The 16,417-nt window shown below is 31.9% G+C and overlaps 1 protein-coding gene across 2 annotated transcripts in view; it reads left to right on the forward strand.

Annotated features, from left to right (window-relative positions):
* The first annotated feature begins 895 nt into the window (after positions 1-895).
* The window catches only part of LOC124368832 (eukaryotic translation initiation factor 4E transporter-like), a 99,355-nt gene continuing 83,833 nt past the window's right edge, over positions 896-16,417 (forward strand). The window contains exons 1-2 of one of the 2 annotated variants that reach the window (XM_046826248.1): positions 896-1,410; positions 15,045-15,279. In XM_046826248.1, the coding sequence (XP_046682204.1) occupies position 15,279 (1 nt within the window). In that variant the 5' untranslated portion in view covers positions 896-1,410; positions 15,045-15,278. The remainder of the gene's footprint in view (positions 1,411-15,044; positions 15,280-16,417) is intronic. The other variant, XM_046826249.1, reaches the window with a different exon arrangement.

A 16,417-nucleotide genomic window follows, 5' to 3' on the forward strand; every position in this document is an offset into this window, starting at 1 on the left:
GACAGGTATAAGCAAAAGAACAAACTGCATGGTCAATTCAATAAATTCAAAACAGATGATGAGGCTCTTAAGGCATCTGTATATATTTTAGTAGTATATATTTTTCTGGAGAAGGTAGCTGTTTTGCAGGTTGATAGACAGTGCTTGCTAACCACAATCCAGGTGCTGGAAGCAGGAATGATGACCCAGAATGAGGTAACGTGCAGGGTAGGGCGAAGAATCAGCGGACCTGTACACTGATCTGTCCCTTGCCACGATCACCAACACCTGCTATGACATTTCCATCCCTTCTGCAACAACCACTGTAGCTGAGACCAGCTGAACACCGCAGTCCATCACCCCCTTGGTAAGCAACCCTTCCTGTTATACTGAACTGATCAAGACAGCAATCATAAAGTGGACCAAATGACTTTCGAAAAGTGTTCCTCATTGGCGAATCAATCCTACGATATGCCACTAGGAATTGTACTGACAAGGGCATGTGTTTTGCAAAAACCAGTTAGTCAGCACACTTTAGGTTATGCGATGTTCCACACGGCCTTGTATAAACAAGTTATATACTCTGCGCAAACAGATTTTCAAAATCTTTAATACAGTTTTCACATTCATAATACTCGATTCCCTTTGATCTTTACCGACTCAGCCTTGAAATGCTGCACATTGTGGGAAAGCAAAATTTTTATTGTACAACACGCTTATTTTGTATACCATAGTACAAATTTTTACATTAAATTTTAAAACTGGTTGTTTAACTCTGTCGTAAAACGTAAGTTTACAAAACAAGTTGCGCGTAAACGGGTGTAAAAGTATTTCGACCGTTTACAGTGTTAGGAAATACTAACGGTTTTGTTGTGTTCATTGATCAACGTGGCACTGTAACCAGCCATTCAGTTGTACATATATATTTTGTTAGTTTGTCAGGATTAAAGGTGGAAGTATTTATTATTCACCTATGTGTATGTAAATTGTGTATATTTATGCAATGGACAACTTATAAAATATTAATGTTACTTTTAAACCCACACTATGTGTGCATATTATCACTTGTTTTACATGTTTACTGAGTTAAGAACAATGATGACCTCAAAATTAAGCTAGGGTTTATTCCTCTTATATTTAAAGAATGCATAATATTTAGTAATATGATCTACTCCTTTTTTAGCATAATATTCATATGGCAACTATTTATTAAATGACTGTGAAAAATAAGTGTTATAAGAATTGTATTTTAATATAAATTTTAAAAAATTGAGTATTAAACTCAATGAAAATATTTGTCTCAGCACAATGGCTCTTTTTTTGAAATTTTGTGACTCAAACATCAGACATAGCCTAAAATAAAATTATGTAGCCTATAGTTTACCAGATGTCATCAACCTCAACATATTTGAAACCGTCCTGTGGATAAAGGTAAAGAGAAGTACCATAGCTACCCTATCTCTTGATTGTCTGTCTCCTTAAAAAAGCATTTGGCTTTTAGTTTCTAAGTTAATGCTATTTTTATTTAAATTCTATTATGTAGGATTTGTTATAATTAACAATTAAGGAATTGTGTTTTTTGTTTGTTGTTTCAACCAGTTTAAAGCCTAGCATATTTTGAGAACATGTAGTTGAAAGACCAAGATGAATGCGTTAGATAATAATATTTAGAGAGGTTAATGTGAAATTGGCTTAACATTTAGGCTCAAAATGACACATGTACATGCATTTAGAAATAAGTCTATATCAATAAAATATTCCTGGCTTAATTTTGTTGCCTTGATATAAATGTTTGTTTATATAATAGGCGATATTTATAGTAAACAATTAACCCGTCACTAGTCGCTGCTCGGTTCAAAACATCATTTGCCATCTATGGTCTCACAAACGAGAATTAATTATCCTTGGAATACAAGTACAAATTAAACATGACAAACCTTTAATTACAGTATTTTAAACATATAGTACACCTGTATTAATTACATTCAACATCAATGTAATAGGCTAAATGAAAGTTGTAAATTTAAATTGTAACAATTTATGTTTAAAAGTATTTTTTTAACCAATACTGGCATATAGAAACATTGATTTTAATTGAATAACCATGATAATATGGTTTGATTCATACAATGTTAAACAAATATACATAAATATTAACAGATATGATAGAACTGTATCTTAGGAAAAACAGATCAGAATTTAAACTAATTAATTTCAAGATTGTAAAAACCGCAATGATTTTATTACACTTTTCACCCATTGTGGTGGGAGAGAAAATTCTTCAACTCAGACCAAAGAATAGTGCAGAAGACAACTTCAAAAAAGTAGTGTCAACATTTATTTCCCAACTCGTAGAATCATACACCATATGCAATATTAATAAAGGTTTAACTATCTCAGTAAAAGTTGTCGTTTTTTTAACCAACATTTTTTATTTTATAAACTGACTTGGAAACAGTTGATTAAAACGTATTTGAGATTTTGTAATTATTAAATTTGTATTTTATGGTATGTACTGTACAACAGTATACAGTTTTTGTTTGTAAATAACCGTGTTATACCACTTATAAAGTAACTTATTTCCATACTTTTACTGACTTAACAACGTAGGCTATTTATAGCAGCCATGCAATTATGAGTGAAAAGTTGGTGATTTTAGTAGCCTTCACTGATAGGAGGGTTAATCTCCCAGAGTGGAAACATAAAGCATTAAAAAACCTTTAATGGCCTTGAACACATCAATATTAGAGAAAAATTATTTTATATTGTTACGCCTACAATTTCCATGTTTTTCCAAGAAATGTTATTATTTTTTGTTTTACTTAAATTGTAAATCACGTTAAAACTATACATAAAGAATAAAAATTTTGAAAGAATATGCTTTTTGTATATTAATTTAAAAAACTGAAGAGATTATTGGGCAACATAAATAAGTTTATGTGTACAAAAAAAAGGTCTAGAATATAACAAGCTTGTAACATCAAATTTTATGAACTATGAACATTACCTAAAAGGTATAAACTTAAGCTAAGAGCCAGTCTGCATTAATTATGCAATTTTAAACTTACTTAAAGGTACCTAGCTTCACATTCATCTCTGTCATCTGTAAGGACACACCACTCATTTTTAGGAGATTAAGCTAATATTAGAGCAAGGAAATTATGGATAGTACCAAGTATTTTTCTCTTTTGGACCTTCGCTTTCAATAAATATTTATTTGATACAAGATATTTATGACATTTTGTAAACTATATACATTTAGATTGTGTTATGTTTTCACCAATTTATTAGTGACATTTTATATTATAAGTGGCCATGCACCGATTTATCAGTGGTGCACATTTTTATAATAGTATGCTTTTAGTGAAACCAATTTTCTCTATATAGTAATTTTCATGATCTACAAATTGTAAATTTTTAACATTGTATGGTATGAAAATTGATTTTTGTGAATATAAACAAGAAACAAGCTGTGCAAACGGTAACAGTGTGATATAGAATAGATCTAATTGAACTTCCCGCTATTATAATAGCCAAAATATATGTTCAATATATTTGTATACTTGTTCCAGTTTTAATCAGATGTGTAATTTTCTTTAATAAAATTAATTAGAAATAAATAGGAAGGGTTACCATATCACTTTAATTTATATGCCAAAGCTTATAAGTTTTAGGCAATGTATATAGTTTACAAAATTTGGTACTATGGACTTTATATATTCTAGACCTTTTTTTCAATCAAAGTCTTATTTATGGTGCCCAATTATCTCTGCAGTTTATTAAATTAAAGTGATATGGCAACCGTACCTACTGAGGCATGGCCTGTTCCTTTTTAGATAAAAAAAAATTCATTTTCATAATGTAAAAATAAAAAAAAACAACTTGTAGTTTACAAAAATTGTATTATAAAGAAAATTAATTTCAATAAAGGCACACTAAATAATAATTTACGAGTATGTCACTAATAAATCGGTGCATGGCCACTTGTAATATAAAAATGACATAAATCGGTGCATGGCTACTTTCAATATAAAATGTATAACAGTGATGAATCGGTGCATGGCTGTTTTGAAATATAAATTGTGCTATCGCTGTATCAATGTGCGGCATTAAAATAGTTGAAACTATATAATAGGTCTATCCATTGAGAAATGGTATTATTTATTTGAAATTTAATAACATAAACTAATGTATATTGTTTACAGTGTTTATAGCATTGCAAATAGTAATACATAATATTACAATAACCCCTGTGAGAAAACGTGTTATATGCCAACATAGCACACTACTACCATAACCTTTGTGATAAAACATGTTATATGTCAACTTAGCACACTACTACCATAACCCCTGTGAGAAAACATGTTATATGTCAACTTAGCACACTACTACCATAACCCCTGTGAGAAAACATGTTATATGTCAACATAGCACACTACTACCACAACCTCTAGGAGCATACATGTTATGTTTTACTATAAATGTTAATACTTGACATCTAAGTGGCACAGTTTCTATAGTCTAGTGAATAACAATTCCCACTATTACCGTAAATTATGGGAGGAAAAAAAATACTACTGTAACTATATTACGTACTTTGTGTATGCCGCACTATGTGCATAAAAAGGTTGGCTGGGGTTGTACGTCAAATTTCAAACTTATAGCTCATTTCATTCTAGAGATACAGAAATGTTTACATCTCCTCGGCATTCAAAAGAGAAATTGTTTCAGCCTACTGAGTAATAGCCTTCATTGACAATGAGCCAAATTCCGTGGTTTGACATGCACTATCAATAGTAGGTACTCTTTCTTGTCTCTGTAGAAATGAAGTTTCATCGAAAATTTAAAAACTACAATGAAATCTTTCTCAATCGATCTTGCCACATGATACATTCACATTTTTAACATTAAGTTAGCTTACATAGGAGTGTTAAAATAATCAAAGTTCTGGAGATCTAGGTTGAGTACTATAATGAAAGAGTGTGCTGAAATTAAATTTTGTCACTGACTTTTAAACATTCACATTCCACACTATTATTTTTTCTTTTTACTCTGTGAATAAAAATGTCACATGTCAAAATCTCATATGATTGTACCCTGTTTACAAATTTATTTATTTGTATGTAGCAAATTTATACATGAGAACAATATAAAAATATCTGCTGATGCTCAGCCAAATCTCATAGAGTCACACGCACCATCATCGAAGTCTGTGTTTCTCGTATATAAATGAAGCATCGTGCAAAGTTTCAAGTCTATATACAGGGTGGCTGGTCATCAGTGTTACAAAAATTTTTGGGTGAAATTACAAAGTAAATGAAGTGTAATGATGCATGTAAGAGGTTCCAAGTCAACAAAATTGGCTTCAAAAAGAATTATTTTAATTTTTTCTAAAATAACCATGTTTTTAAACATATTACAGCAATTTCTCAACTACCTGTAAACGTATTTGAGTAAATGACGTAATTTTCGTATTCTACATTAAATTTTGAATAGGAATAAGTGAAAAGTTTAAAGGATCAATAATACAAACTCCATTGTTAATAGTTCCAAAGTTTAAAATTTAAGTATCTGTTAAAAATAAAAAAAACATTGGTATATTGTATTTTTCTACACCCTGTATACAAGAAGGTAGCTAAATATTTTAAAAACTGTGCTATTTTATAAGCTTTCCAACCATACACTACACTATTGAAGTTTGAATCTAAATATGTTTGTTTCAGTGGTTTGAATGCAAGAAAACACAGGGAACTTAAAAACTGTTCAAACTATAACTAAAACAAAAATTTCGCTGAATACATGCTTACTATTTGTTTAAAATCTTAACAACATTTTTTTTTTTAATTCTTTAACATGTTAAAACAAAGAAAAAAAAAAAACATTTTAAACATGAATTATTTTGTATTTATACAATTGTTATTATAATTGCACATGATTCAAAAAATCTAATAGTTCGCTTTTAATTGGATTGGGCCAAATGTTTTTCAAAAAATACTTGATTATGCATGAACATTTACCAAATGGGCTTATATTAAAAAAATTTAATAACTGGTTAAAAAACTAAGTATACACACATTGTATTTATTCATTATAAAAGACAAACAAGCAGTGAAAATACAGTATGATTACAATCATATCGATTTGAGAACACTCTCTACTTTATTTATGTTCAAATTGCCCTCCATTTTCCCGAACACAGGCTCTTGCTCTTTTCCGAATGGCATGCACAGTAACCTTGTGAGACAACTCATCCCTCACTTTGTTTACAGCGTCAAATATACGGTTGTGCAAATCCACTTCGTTGGGAACGACTGTCTTGTACACGAGGCCCTTCATGTACCCCCAAACATAAAAGTCCATAGGGTTGAGATCCGGAGATCTGGGTGACCAAGCAACAGTCCCTCCTCGCCCAATCCAAGTTGGATAGTTTTCATTCAACCACTGCCTTACATTGTTGGAAAAGTGAGGAGGTGTGCCGTCGTGTTGAAAAATTAACTCTTCTCTTTGTTGTCGAGTGAGTTGATCTAGAAGTTGAGGCAAGTTATGTTGTAAAAAGTCAAGATACTTTTTCCTGTTAAGCTTCCATCAATGACATAGGGTCCCAAGAAAATATCACCAACTACTCCCGCCCACACATTTATTGTGAACCGATGCTGAAAAGATGATTCTCTCATAGTTCTAGGATTTTCTGTAGCCCAAACATGCATGTTATGGGAGTTGAAAACACAAAAGTTATACTTTTCAATGTCTTTGTTTAGGAACCATCGACAGAACGTTCTTCTCGATTCAAAGTTATTTGGTTCAAGTGATTGAACCAGGGTGAAATGGTACGGGTGAAACATATTAGACTTCAAAACATTAGAAACTTTCCAACGAGAAAGGCCAGTAGCTGTAGCTAGCTGTCTAGTACTTAGTTCGGGATCATCCCCAACCCTCGCTAAAATATCTTCATCTGCATAAACATCAATATTAGGACCTACCTCTCTTTTCAACTTATGGAAAGATACTGTTTCTGTTAAGCGCTGGTGGAGTCTGGAGAACACCTGTGAACTAGGAGTAACATGGTCAGGATAGCAAGCCCTGTACTCCCTCTGTGCCGCTCGCGCATTACCGTCGCACAGCCTGTAGACGAAGTGCATGTCAGCGTATTCGCGATTTGAGAAAGACATGGTTCTAGCATCACTTACAAAGAATAACTGACTGACCACAATGTTTTATCCAAGCAGGTATTTGCTTGATCAGAAGATAAAAAATAACATGAAGAAGAAAACAGGAATAATCCATTTTATCTTATCATTATCTAATAGATAAGAATAATTCAAAATACCAGTATTGTTTTGATAGTTAGATAACGATTTATGGCCATGAAATGAATAGAAAATTAGTTTTTGATAATCAAAATAGATTATTATGACACTAGTAAATTAATACTACTTTGTACGTTTAGATTTTCCTTTTTTTGTTATAAATTGCCTTTTAAAACCGTTTTTCTGCACTCTGTGTTTTGGAGATTTCAAAACACTAAAACGAACATATGCAGATCTAAACCTCAATAGTGTAGTGTATGGTTGGAAAGCTTATAAAATGGCGCAGTTTTTAAAATATTTAGCTACCTTCTTGTATACAGGGTGTAGAAAAATACAATAGGCCAATGTTTTTTTATTTTTAACAGATACTTAAATTTTTAACTTTGGAACTATTAACAATGGAGTTTTTATTATTGATCCTTTAAATTTTCACTTATTCCTATTCAAAATTAAATGTAGAATACGAAAATTACGTCATTTACTCAAATCCGTTTACACGTAGTTGAGAAATTGCTGTAATATGTGCTAATGCTCAGCCTATAATTGACTAACTTGATACCTAAGCGGTGCAGTGTCTTCACAATAACGGTAAACACTGTTATCGTAACTTCTGGGAAAAATTTCTAAAGATGTCTTAGAAGTCATATAAACTCAAAGGTTATAATAGTCGCTTATGTTTGAATTCTTGAGGTAACGTTATTTTTACTAAATTGAAATATAAACTTAGTATTTTTTTTTATAAGAGTCCAGCTTATTTTAAAATGCAACAAATTTTGTGACAACTGCCACAAACTATTTATTTCTTATACAATACCAAAAATTATTAATAGTTTTTTAGCCTAGTGGTTAGAGGACTTCCAGTAGAAGTCCAACTAAGCGATCTAAACTTAACCAGGACTACCTCACATACCAAAAAACTTGTGTAATATGGAGAATGCAAAAAATATTCTGATTTAGATAAAAACTCATATTTAGTTATAAAAATGATATTTATACAATAAATTACGTCACTTGCTACCCAGATACAAGCAATTGTTACCCTGTACTGTAATTCCCCTATCTATCCCGCACCGAAATATCTCAATGACAAATTAGGCGATGTTGATGTTGCCATATGAGTGCCAACCACCAGCTGTTCCCACTACAATGTATTTATGGCCACTATAGTATGTCTGATTTACATGTTGTCTGCAAGACAAGCGTACACATGTTTATTTACAGTAACAACTGATGGGGTTTGTTTATTGCAAAGGATGATGGAGACTGTTTTTATTAAAGTAAAACTGGCAACAGTGATGCAGGGTGTAGAGGAGAGTTCACATGTACTATCCACAATCGGACTATTTTCGTCTTGAGTTTCAGTAGTAAAATAAAAGAGTGCGGAGCTACATCAGCGTTCTCTGCCACCCTCACCCCTGACACATCAAAAACAAACCTAATATCTTCAGCATAATTTTGTAAATGCTTTCTAAAGGGTTATAAACTGCCTTGAATAATCAGACAATTGGAATTAAGACTGTATAACCAAATGAATAGATTGTATCCAATTAACAGTCTTAAAACATTATTAGTAATAAAAATCAACTTTGTAAACCAGCCTTATGGTTATATTGGAAATAAATCAAATTCACAGACAACACCATCTCGGTAGTTGCATATTGCCATTTGGGCCTCGTTTCACCAGCATCGATGGATTATTGAACATAGTCTACCAATAAAAACCCATCTTGCTCAATTCAAGAATAGGGAATAATCTAACTTTGCCAGTAATCCTATCTCTTCAGCCTTTTAGTAGTATTGGAATTACTTTGGCTTTGCTGTCAACTTTACCTAACCGTCTTTTGATGGTATTGGATATTGATGACAAACTTGTCTTACCGACCTTTATAATGGGATTGGGAAAACATAGGATTCGCTGGAGGCCCAATCTCACTAACCGTGATAAAGATTAGAAATATATCAACTTCGTCAACGATTTTTCAGCCCCATAGTGAGATTGAAATAGGCTTTACAGGCAACCTTATCTCGCTAGCTAACCTCATGCTGGGACTGGAGATATACAGGTATTGCTAGCATCCTATCTAACCTGCCCTTTGCAAGATTTGAGTACATAAAAAGTTCACTCTAACCCTAATTCATCTACCAGATCTTAGGTTCGGGAATGCACCGAGTTCACCAGCAACCCTTCTTGCCAGATATTTTTTAAGGAAGGGATCACTCTTCATTTATCTGCAACCCTATTTTGCAAGTTTCATGACAGGATTGCGAGTATATTGGCTTTGCTAACAATATTTCATGCTTCTTACAATGGAATTGAGAATTAAGTGGATTCACCAGTAGCACTGTCTAGGAAGGCTCATTTTGAGACTGGGAATACGTCGGCTTTGCAGAAACGCTACTATAAAACTTTTATTTAAAGTTTGTTCTGTGTTACAACAACTAAAACATGACATTATCACAACTGTTATCTGCTCTATGGTGGAATTGGGGGTTCACAGGCAACTATATCTCATCAGTTTATATTGGGACAGAGAATATACAGGCTACATCAGCAACCACATATCTCAAGACTGATTAGGAATCTTCCAGCTAAGGCTGCAACTTACCCCATCAGCCATGGTGAGATTAGAAATACACTGGATTCACCAACACGCTTATCTTACCAACCTCGTTTTGAGTTTAGGAATATACTGCCCTGATGACAACAACCCTATATCGTCAGCCTTAATTAGGGATTGAATATTCCCTGGCTTTACGAGTTACTTTGTCTTGAACATTATGTTGGGATTCAAAATACAATAATTTCATCGGTTTCTCTTTGCGAAATTAAAAATTGTATTTTTAATTTTAAAAGTGTTATTTTAAAAAAATAATTCTTTCCTTAATATAATATTTCAAAAATTCAAAGAATAGCTTATTGATTATTTATGTCAAACTATAATATGGTATAAATTGTATTTTAACTGAATATACATATTTAATCTGTTATAACTTAAAAACATAACTTTTGGGAAATTTTGGAATGTTGCAATTCTTGAAAACAGGGGTTTGTATTATTTTATATGAGGTATTTAATCGGCTAGAAATAGTAAACGTTTAATCAAAATAATTATTTTTGAGAACATTGTTTTGTTTTGCAACAAAACACATGATCTTAAGTGTTAAAAATCATAGTTTATTGGGTTAGTTGTGTCATTTACAAGTTAAACCTAAATTTTGAATTTTGTATTACTTGATTAGTATTAAACTGTTTAATCTCCGTCATGTTTTATGTTGTATTTTTACTCAGAAATTGAAATGAATATTTTTATAACTTTGGAATGGAACATTTTAGAATACAAATTGTATGTTATTATGTTCAACATACTAGGTAACTAATGGTAAACACTTAATCAAAATTATATTAGTTATTTATAGACTATTGTTTCTGTAAAAGAATTAAACAAAAAAAATATTTCAAAACAATCAAAGGTTTCATCATAAGGCGACCACAAATAATGTGGAGTTGCCTGACATTAAAACCGGTTTGAAAGGTCTCGTTCCAAAAATAAAATTATATTGAAAAGGTGTTGTTTTATGAACTACTAGTTTAAAATTATTTCCAATTGCTCCAAGAATCTTCAGTTTAACTGAATTATTGACATGAATATTTTTAATATTTAATGAAACACGGCTTTTATTTAGTTTTAAATTTGACTGTGTTCTTTACATTTATAAAATATTAGCTGAAAGCACCCTTGCTTTGCTACGGTGTAATAGTCCATAAATTACGTGTAGAACGATACCTTTAGTTATCTGTGTTTTCTTTGTGAGAACCTAATGTGAGATAAATTTGTGTGTAAAGTTCTATGTTAATCCCTTCTTTGGATTTGATGTCATTGAAACTACAGTATCACAGATTTACACAGTCAGGCGGCAAACCATCATTGAAACTACAGTATCACAGATTTACAAAGTCAGGCGGCAAACCATCATTGAAACTACAGTATCACAGATTTACACAGTCAGGCGGCAAACCATCATTGAAACTACAGTATCACAGATTTACACAGTCAGGCGGCAAACCATCATTGAAACTACAGTATCACAGATTTACACAGTCAGGCGGCAAACCATCATTGAAACTACAGTATCACAGATTTACACAGTCAGGCGGCAAACCATCAGTGAAACTACAGTATCACAGATTTACACAGTCAGGCGGCAAACCATTTCGTAGCGAGCACCTGGAAGGTAAGACGAACGTGGTTACAATGTGCAATGTAAATCTGTTCAGTAGTTTTGGAGATTTTGCTATACAAAATTGTCACTAAACGTTTTTAATTACGGTATTCATAAATTGCTGCCAATAGTTATGATTAAAAAAAATTATTTTATCATATCTGTACAATATATATTTGTGAACCTTAAAGTCATTACCATGTTTTAACTTTGTGTGTGTGTGTATATATATATATATATATATAACATATATATATATATATACACCATATATATATACATATACATATATATATATATATATATATATATATATATATATATATATATATATATATATAACATATATATACATACACATACCGGGTGTCCCATGAAGATATTAAAACGTTTGATTATATATTACTTGCCCATTTATGCACTGAATATTTTCAAATTCTACACAATTCATTAAATAGTTTTTAAAATATTCTGTGATAATTTCAGCTCTCTAGCAATTGTTGAAACAAAATGGTGGTGTTTTAAAAATATATACTTTAAAAACAGTAAAAAAAAACAGTATTTTTGGTTTAGTAAAATTATTTACTGTCATATTCTTGAGAAATAAAGCATTTCAATTAGAAAATTAGAACATAGCCTATTAACAAAAACCTATAATTTCAGACCACAACTATTCAAACTGTAATCCATCCATAGCGACACACTGATAACAGCGCTTAACAAATGAATCGTAGGCTCTAACAAAGAAATTCTGCGGTATCCGGAAAAGTTCCTCATCATTATTGAAGCTATGAGTATAAACTTGTTCCCTTAAGTAACCTCATAGAAAGAAATCACACACATTTAAATCTGGGGATCGGGGTGGCCAATCTAAAAAAATCAGTTCCACAACCAATCCAATGGCCATGAAGGTTGTAATTTAGTAATCGCTTGACAGGATTTGCGAAACGAGGAGGATCACTATCTTATTGGAAGATTGCTTGATCCATTTCTGGAACCGTAAAATGAGGCAAGAGTTGTTCATTTAAAACCTGTTCATACCTATTCCCAGCCATTGTAAGATCTGAAATGTCGTAAGATAACACCCCATTAAAACTGATAGAACACCCCCAAACAGTAATTCCTTTTGATTTGAGTAGAGTCTGTTTAAGAATGTGTGGATTATAGGTGTTGCAATAATTACAATTATGCCTATTACATCACCATTACGGTAGAAAGTGGACTTGCCTGAAAAAAAAATTTGATCCTCTTGAGTACTTTTTTTATAATACTTCCAATTTCTAGCAAAAGATTTTTCCACTTAGTTATTGTTGGATTGCTAGGTGGTTCAACTCCTGGGTAGGCAACCTGAAATTGTTTAATTTCTTCTGTAATGTTGCCAAAAGCAATGTTGTGCCCATGCAAAGCACTTCACTTTTTGTTCAACGTTAAAAGCCATTTCTCGAACTTCAATATCACTAAACTGTAATGGAGGAGGTTAGGCTATGTTTTTATAGCACAAGCAATATTCTTCAATCAAACAGTTGTTTTCAACAATGAGCGTTATTAAACAGCTGTTCTTTAAAATTGCAATGCAGTAATCAAATCAGGTAATTCATGAAATGAATTTTTTCAGGAAGCAAAATGATAAAATTTTCAATGTCACCATTTTGTTCCTACAGTTGTTAGGGAGCTTTAGTTGTCACGGAATATTTTAAAACCTATTTTATTAATTATGGAGAGTTTGGTGGATAAATGGGTAAGTAATATAAAATCAAACGTTTAAACCTCTTCGTGGGACATTCTGTGTGTGTGTGTGTGTGTGTGTGTGTGTGTGTGTGTGTGTGTGTGTGCGTGTGTGTGTGTGTGTGTGTGTGTGTAAAAATAAATCTCATTGAAGGCATCACAGATTTGCATGATTAGGCTGGAAATATATTAAAACCATTTTTAGCGAGCACCTAAAACTATAATGTGCTTTATAAATCTATCTTTTCAGTAATTTTATATGTATCTCGATAAAAAATGGATATTAAATATTTTTAGATATTAAAAAAATTTTCACCATTAATTATGAATAAAATAATTATAGCATATCTATTGACATATTTGTAAACCTAAGCCATTATCAAGTCTTAACAAATCTCAAAGTGATAACAATTATCATTAAAGTATCGTGGATTTTTACGGTTAGGCTGTGATATTTTCAACATCGTTTCTTAACAAACACCTTAGAATTCAGATGTACTGTGTACAAAATTTCATGTTTATGCGTTCTGTGGTTTTTAAGATTTTTGTAATAAGTTTACCAATGGTTTTTGCTTAGTTGTTACGTATAGGTATATCATTACCATATTATACAGATTTATCCAATTTAATTTTTATGTTTTCATTTTTTTAAATATTTTATTTCCGACATTGTGTTTACACCAATATGTTATATATATATATATATATATATATATATATATATATATATATATATATATATATATATTTGTAAGCAACTGTTTAAATATAAAAAAACTACAAAATTTTAATAAATTTAAAATATAGCACAAATTTTAATTACAACTTAGTAAGTTTAATGTTTTTACTTACTCATGTGGCACAGATTTTGTAGTATCCATGCACAATATTGGCAAAAACAAATACATATGACTAAAAATGTTAAATTATTATTTCACCTTTAAAATAATATTCATAGTGTAAAAAATCCCATGAATTTGTTATTTTGTAAAACGACAAGTCATACTTGTAAGTTTACGCCTTAGAGGAGGGCCTTTAGCCTAAGAAAAAAAAACAAAACAGTAATGACAATCACAAATAAATATTCATAAAATAGGCTTAAGAACTTCTACTAAGAAGTTCTTCTAGGACCAGAGTAGGCTATGATTTTAGCAGTTGATTCAAAAGCATTGGGAATTAATTATAGCTACAGTATATTATATTTAAAATTGATACCACTTTACATGGCCATAGCTCAAAAGGTTTTTAGAAAATATAATGGATAAATTGGACTTACTGACAAATAATTCATTGCAAATCCGAGATCGAGCAGAGGTTATGCAAACTATATAGCTAGGTTCATCCGATTCCCACTATCACACAGTTGTGAAACGGCCAATATTTCACATTAATTCAATGTAGATTAAATTATTATTATTATTTTTTTTTTTTTTGTATTACTAAAATTATCTCTAACCGTTTTTACCCCTAAACAGAAAAAGAATCTTGATTCTTGACCTCCTAAGGTTTAAAGTGTGAAAAATATTTGAAACGGTAGGCACATTTTTCTTTCTTTCGGATAGTTCTGTAAAATAAAACAATTCCACGGAAAAGGAGTAACACCAGCTTTGCTCTAGGGTTAGGTGTGCTACACCATTACATGTGACTTGTGAGTAACAATGCCACAGTACAATAGAGGACATGCTCAATGTTAGGGAAAGTTGATACTAGTACTTTCTGTACACCATATACACTAAGTTGTCATGTCCCTGTTGATTAGCTTAGAGAACCACCCTGAGTCCGGCTCAGTCTATACAGAGTTTTTATTTTCAGGAGAGGCCGATCATCTGTAGGCCTGTAGCCGTATACTGTCTGTCATCATGGGCCATTGGCCTGTGCGAGGATATTTTCAAACAGAATAAGGGAGAGAGTCGGTACAGTACGAGGTGGATAGTACTGATAAAAAGTGTTCTGCTCAAAGACGGGATTTGAACTTGCGCTATCTCTAACCTGGCTCACAAAGCCTAGCGCCTTAGACCTTTCTGCCACCAACTCTACAAATCTTACAGTAAGTACAATATCACAGAATCTGATAACTTCAAAGCATGACTGAAATATATTTTGTTTGGATCTTATAATTTATTCTTAAAGGTGATCACATAACTATCTGAAATTGTTTTATGAACCTTAGGTTAACATAATTGATAAGAATCTTTTCTGAATACTCCAAACCCTGTAACAGTACATTTTTGTTAAGTGGATAAAAAAAGAACAGGGTGGCCACTCAAAACCTCTTTTCAAATTTCCGGTTAATTTCCCGATTTTCCTGGCTGAAAAAAACCGATTCTCTAGTCTTCAAGTTTTTGTCGTTTTCAAACCAAACAACTATAATACTAGACCGGTCAATTTAGACATTAACCCTTGCAAAAATTCCCAGAAAGCTGAAAATTTGCATAGATGTTAGGGACACCATTGTTATGAAATTGTGAAAAGTCCCCATCGATCCCATGTCTGCAAAAGTTTTTATTCAAGGTCAAATTCCACAAAAATAGGTTTTTTGAACTTTTCAGCGAAACAGTTAGGTTTATGAAAAAATATAACAGACAAAAATTGTAGATCATGCAATTATCTACAAAAATGCTCCTTATACTTTTTTTTCATCACACTAACCATTTTTGAGAAAAAACAATTACAAAATTTTCTTACGCTGTATTGTCTATAATATGAACACGTTTCCACGCCACCTATGAGTTAGTGTACCTAGCGCGATTTTTTTAATGTGGTTTCCCCAGTAGGCCTATTTCACAGTCTATTCCAGTAAACTTTAATGAATGATTGGTTATTCTTCTTTTTAGTCGTTGCACTCTTGTCAGTGTGGTTGTTGTCGATCAGATACAGCTCGAGTGATAAGTCCCGTTATATTTGATTGTAACATATTTTATTCATCTTCATCGTCATTAGGTATTTCCTCTTCTTCCCCTTCATCTTCTTTTCTCTCTCTATTTTCTTCTTCTTCCCCATCTTCTTGAGTAGACATAAATTGTACTAACAGCAATACATCAGTTGTTTCGTCATTCATGTAAAAACCTTCTTCTGTTGGAGATTCAACATTTGAACACGATTGGTCTTGACAAGTGGTGCAGGCTAGTGAACAAAATAAGCCTACTTTTTTGCAGCCGCATCTTAAGTTACACCCCTTTTTGCAG

Source organism: Homalodisca vitripennis, chromosome X (assembly GCF_021130785.1).
Source record: "Homalodisca vitripennis isolate AUS2020 chromosome X, UT_GWSS_2.1, whole genome shotgun sequence".
NCBI lineage: Eukaryota > Metazoa > Arthropoda > Insecta > Hemiptera > Cicadellidae > Homalodisca > Homalodisca vitripennis.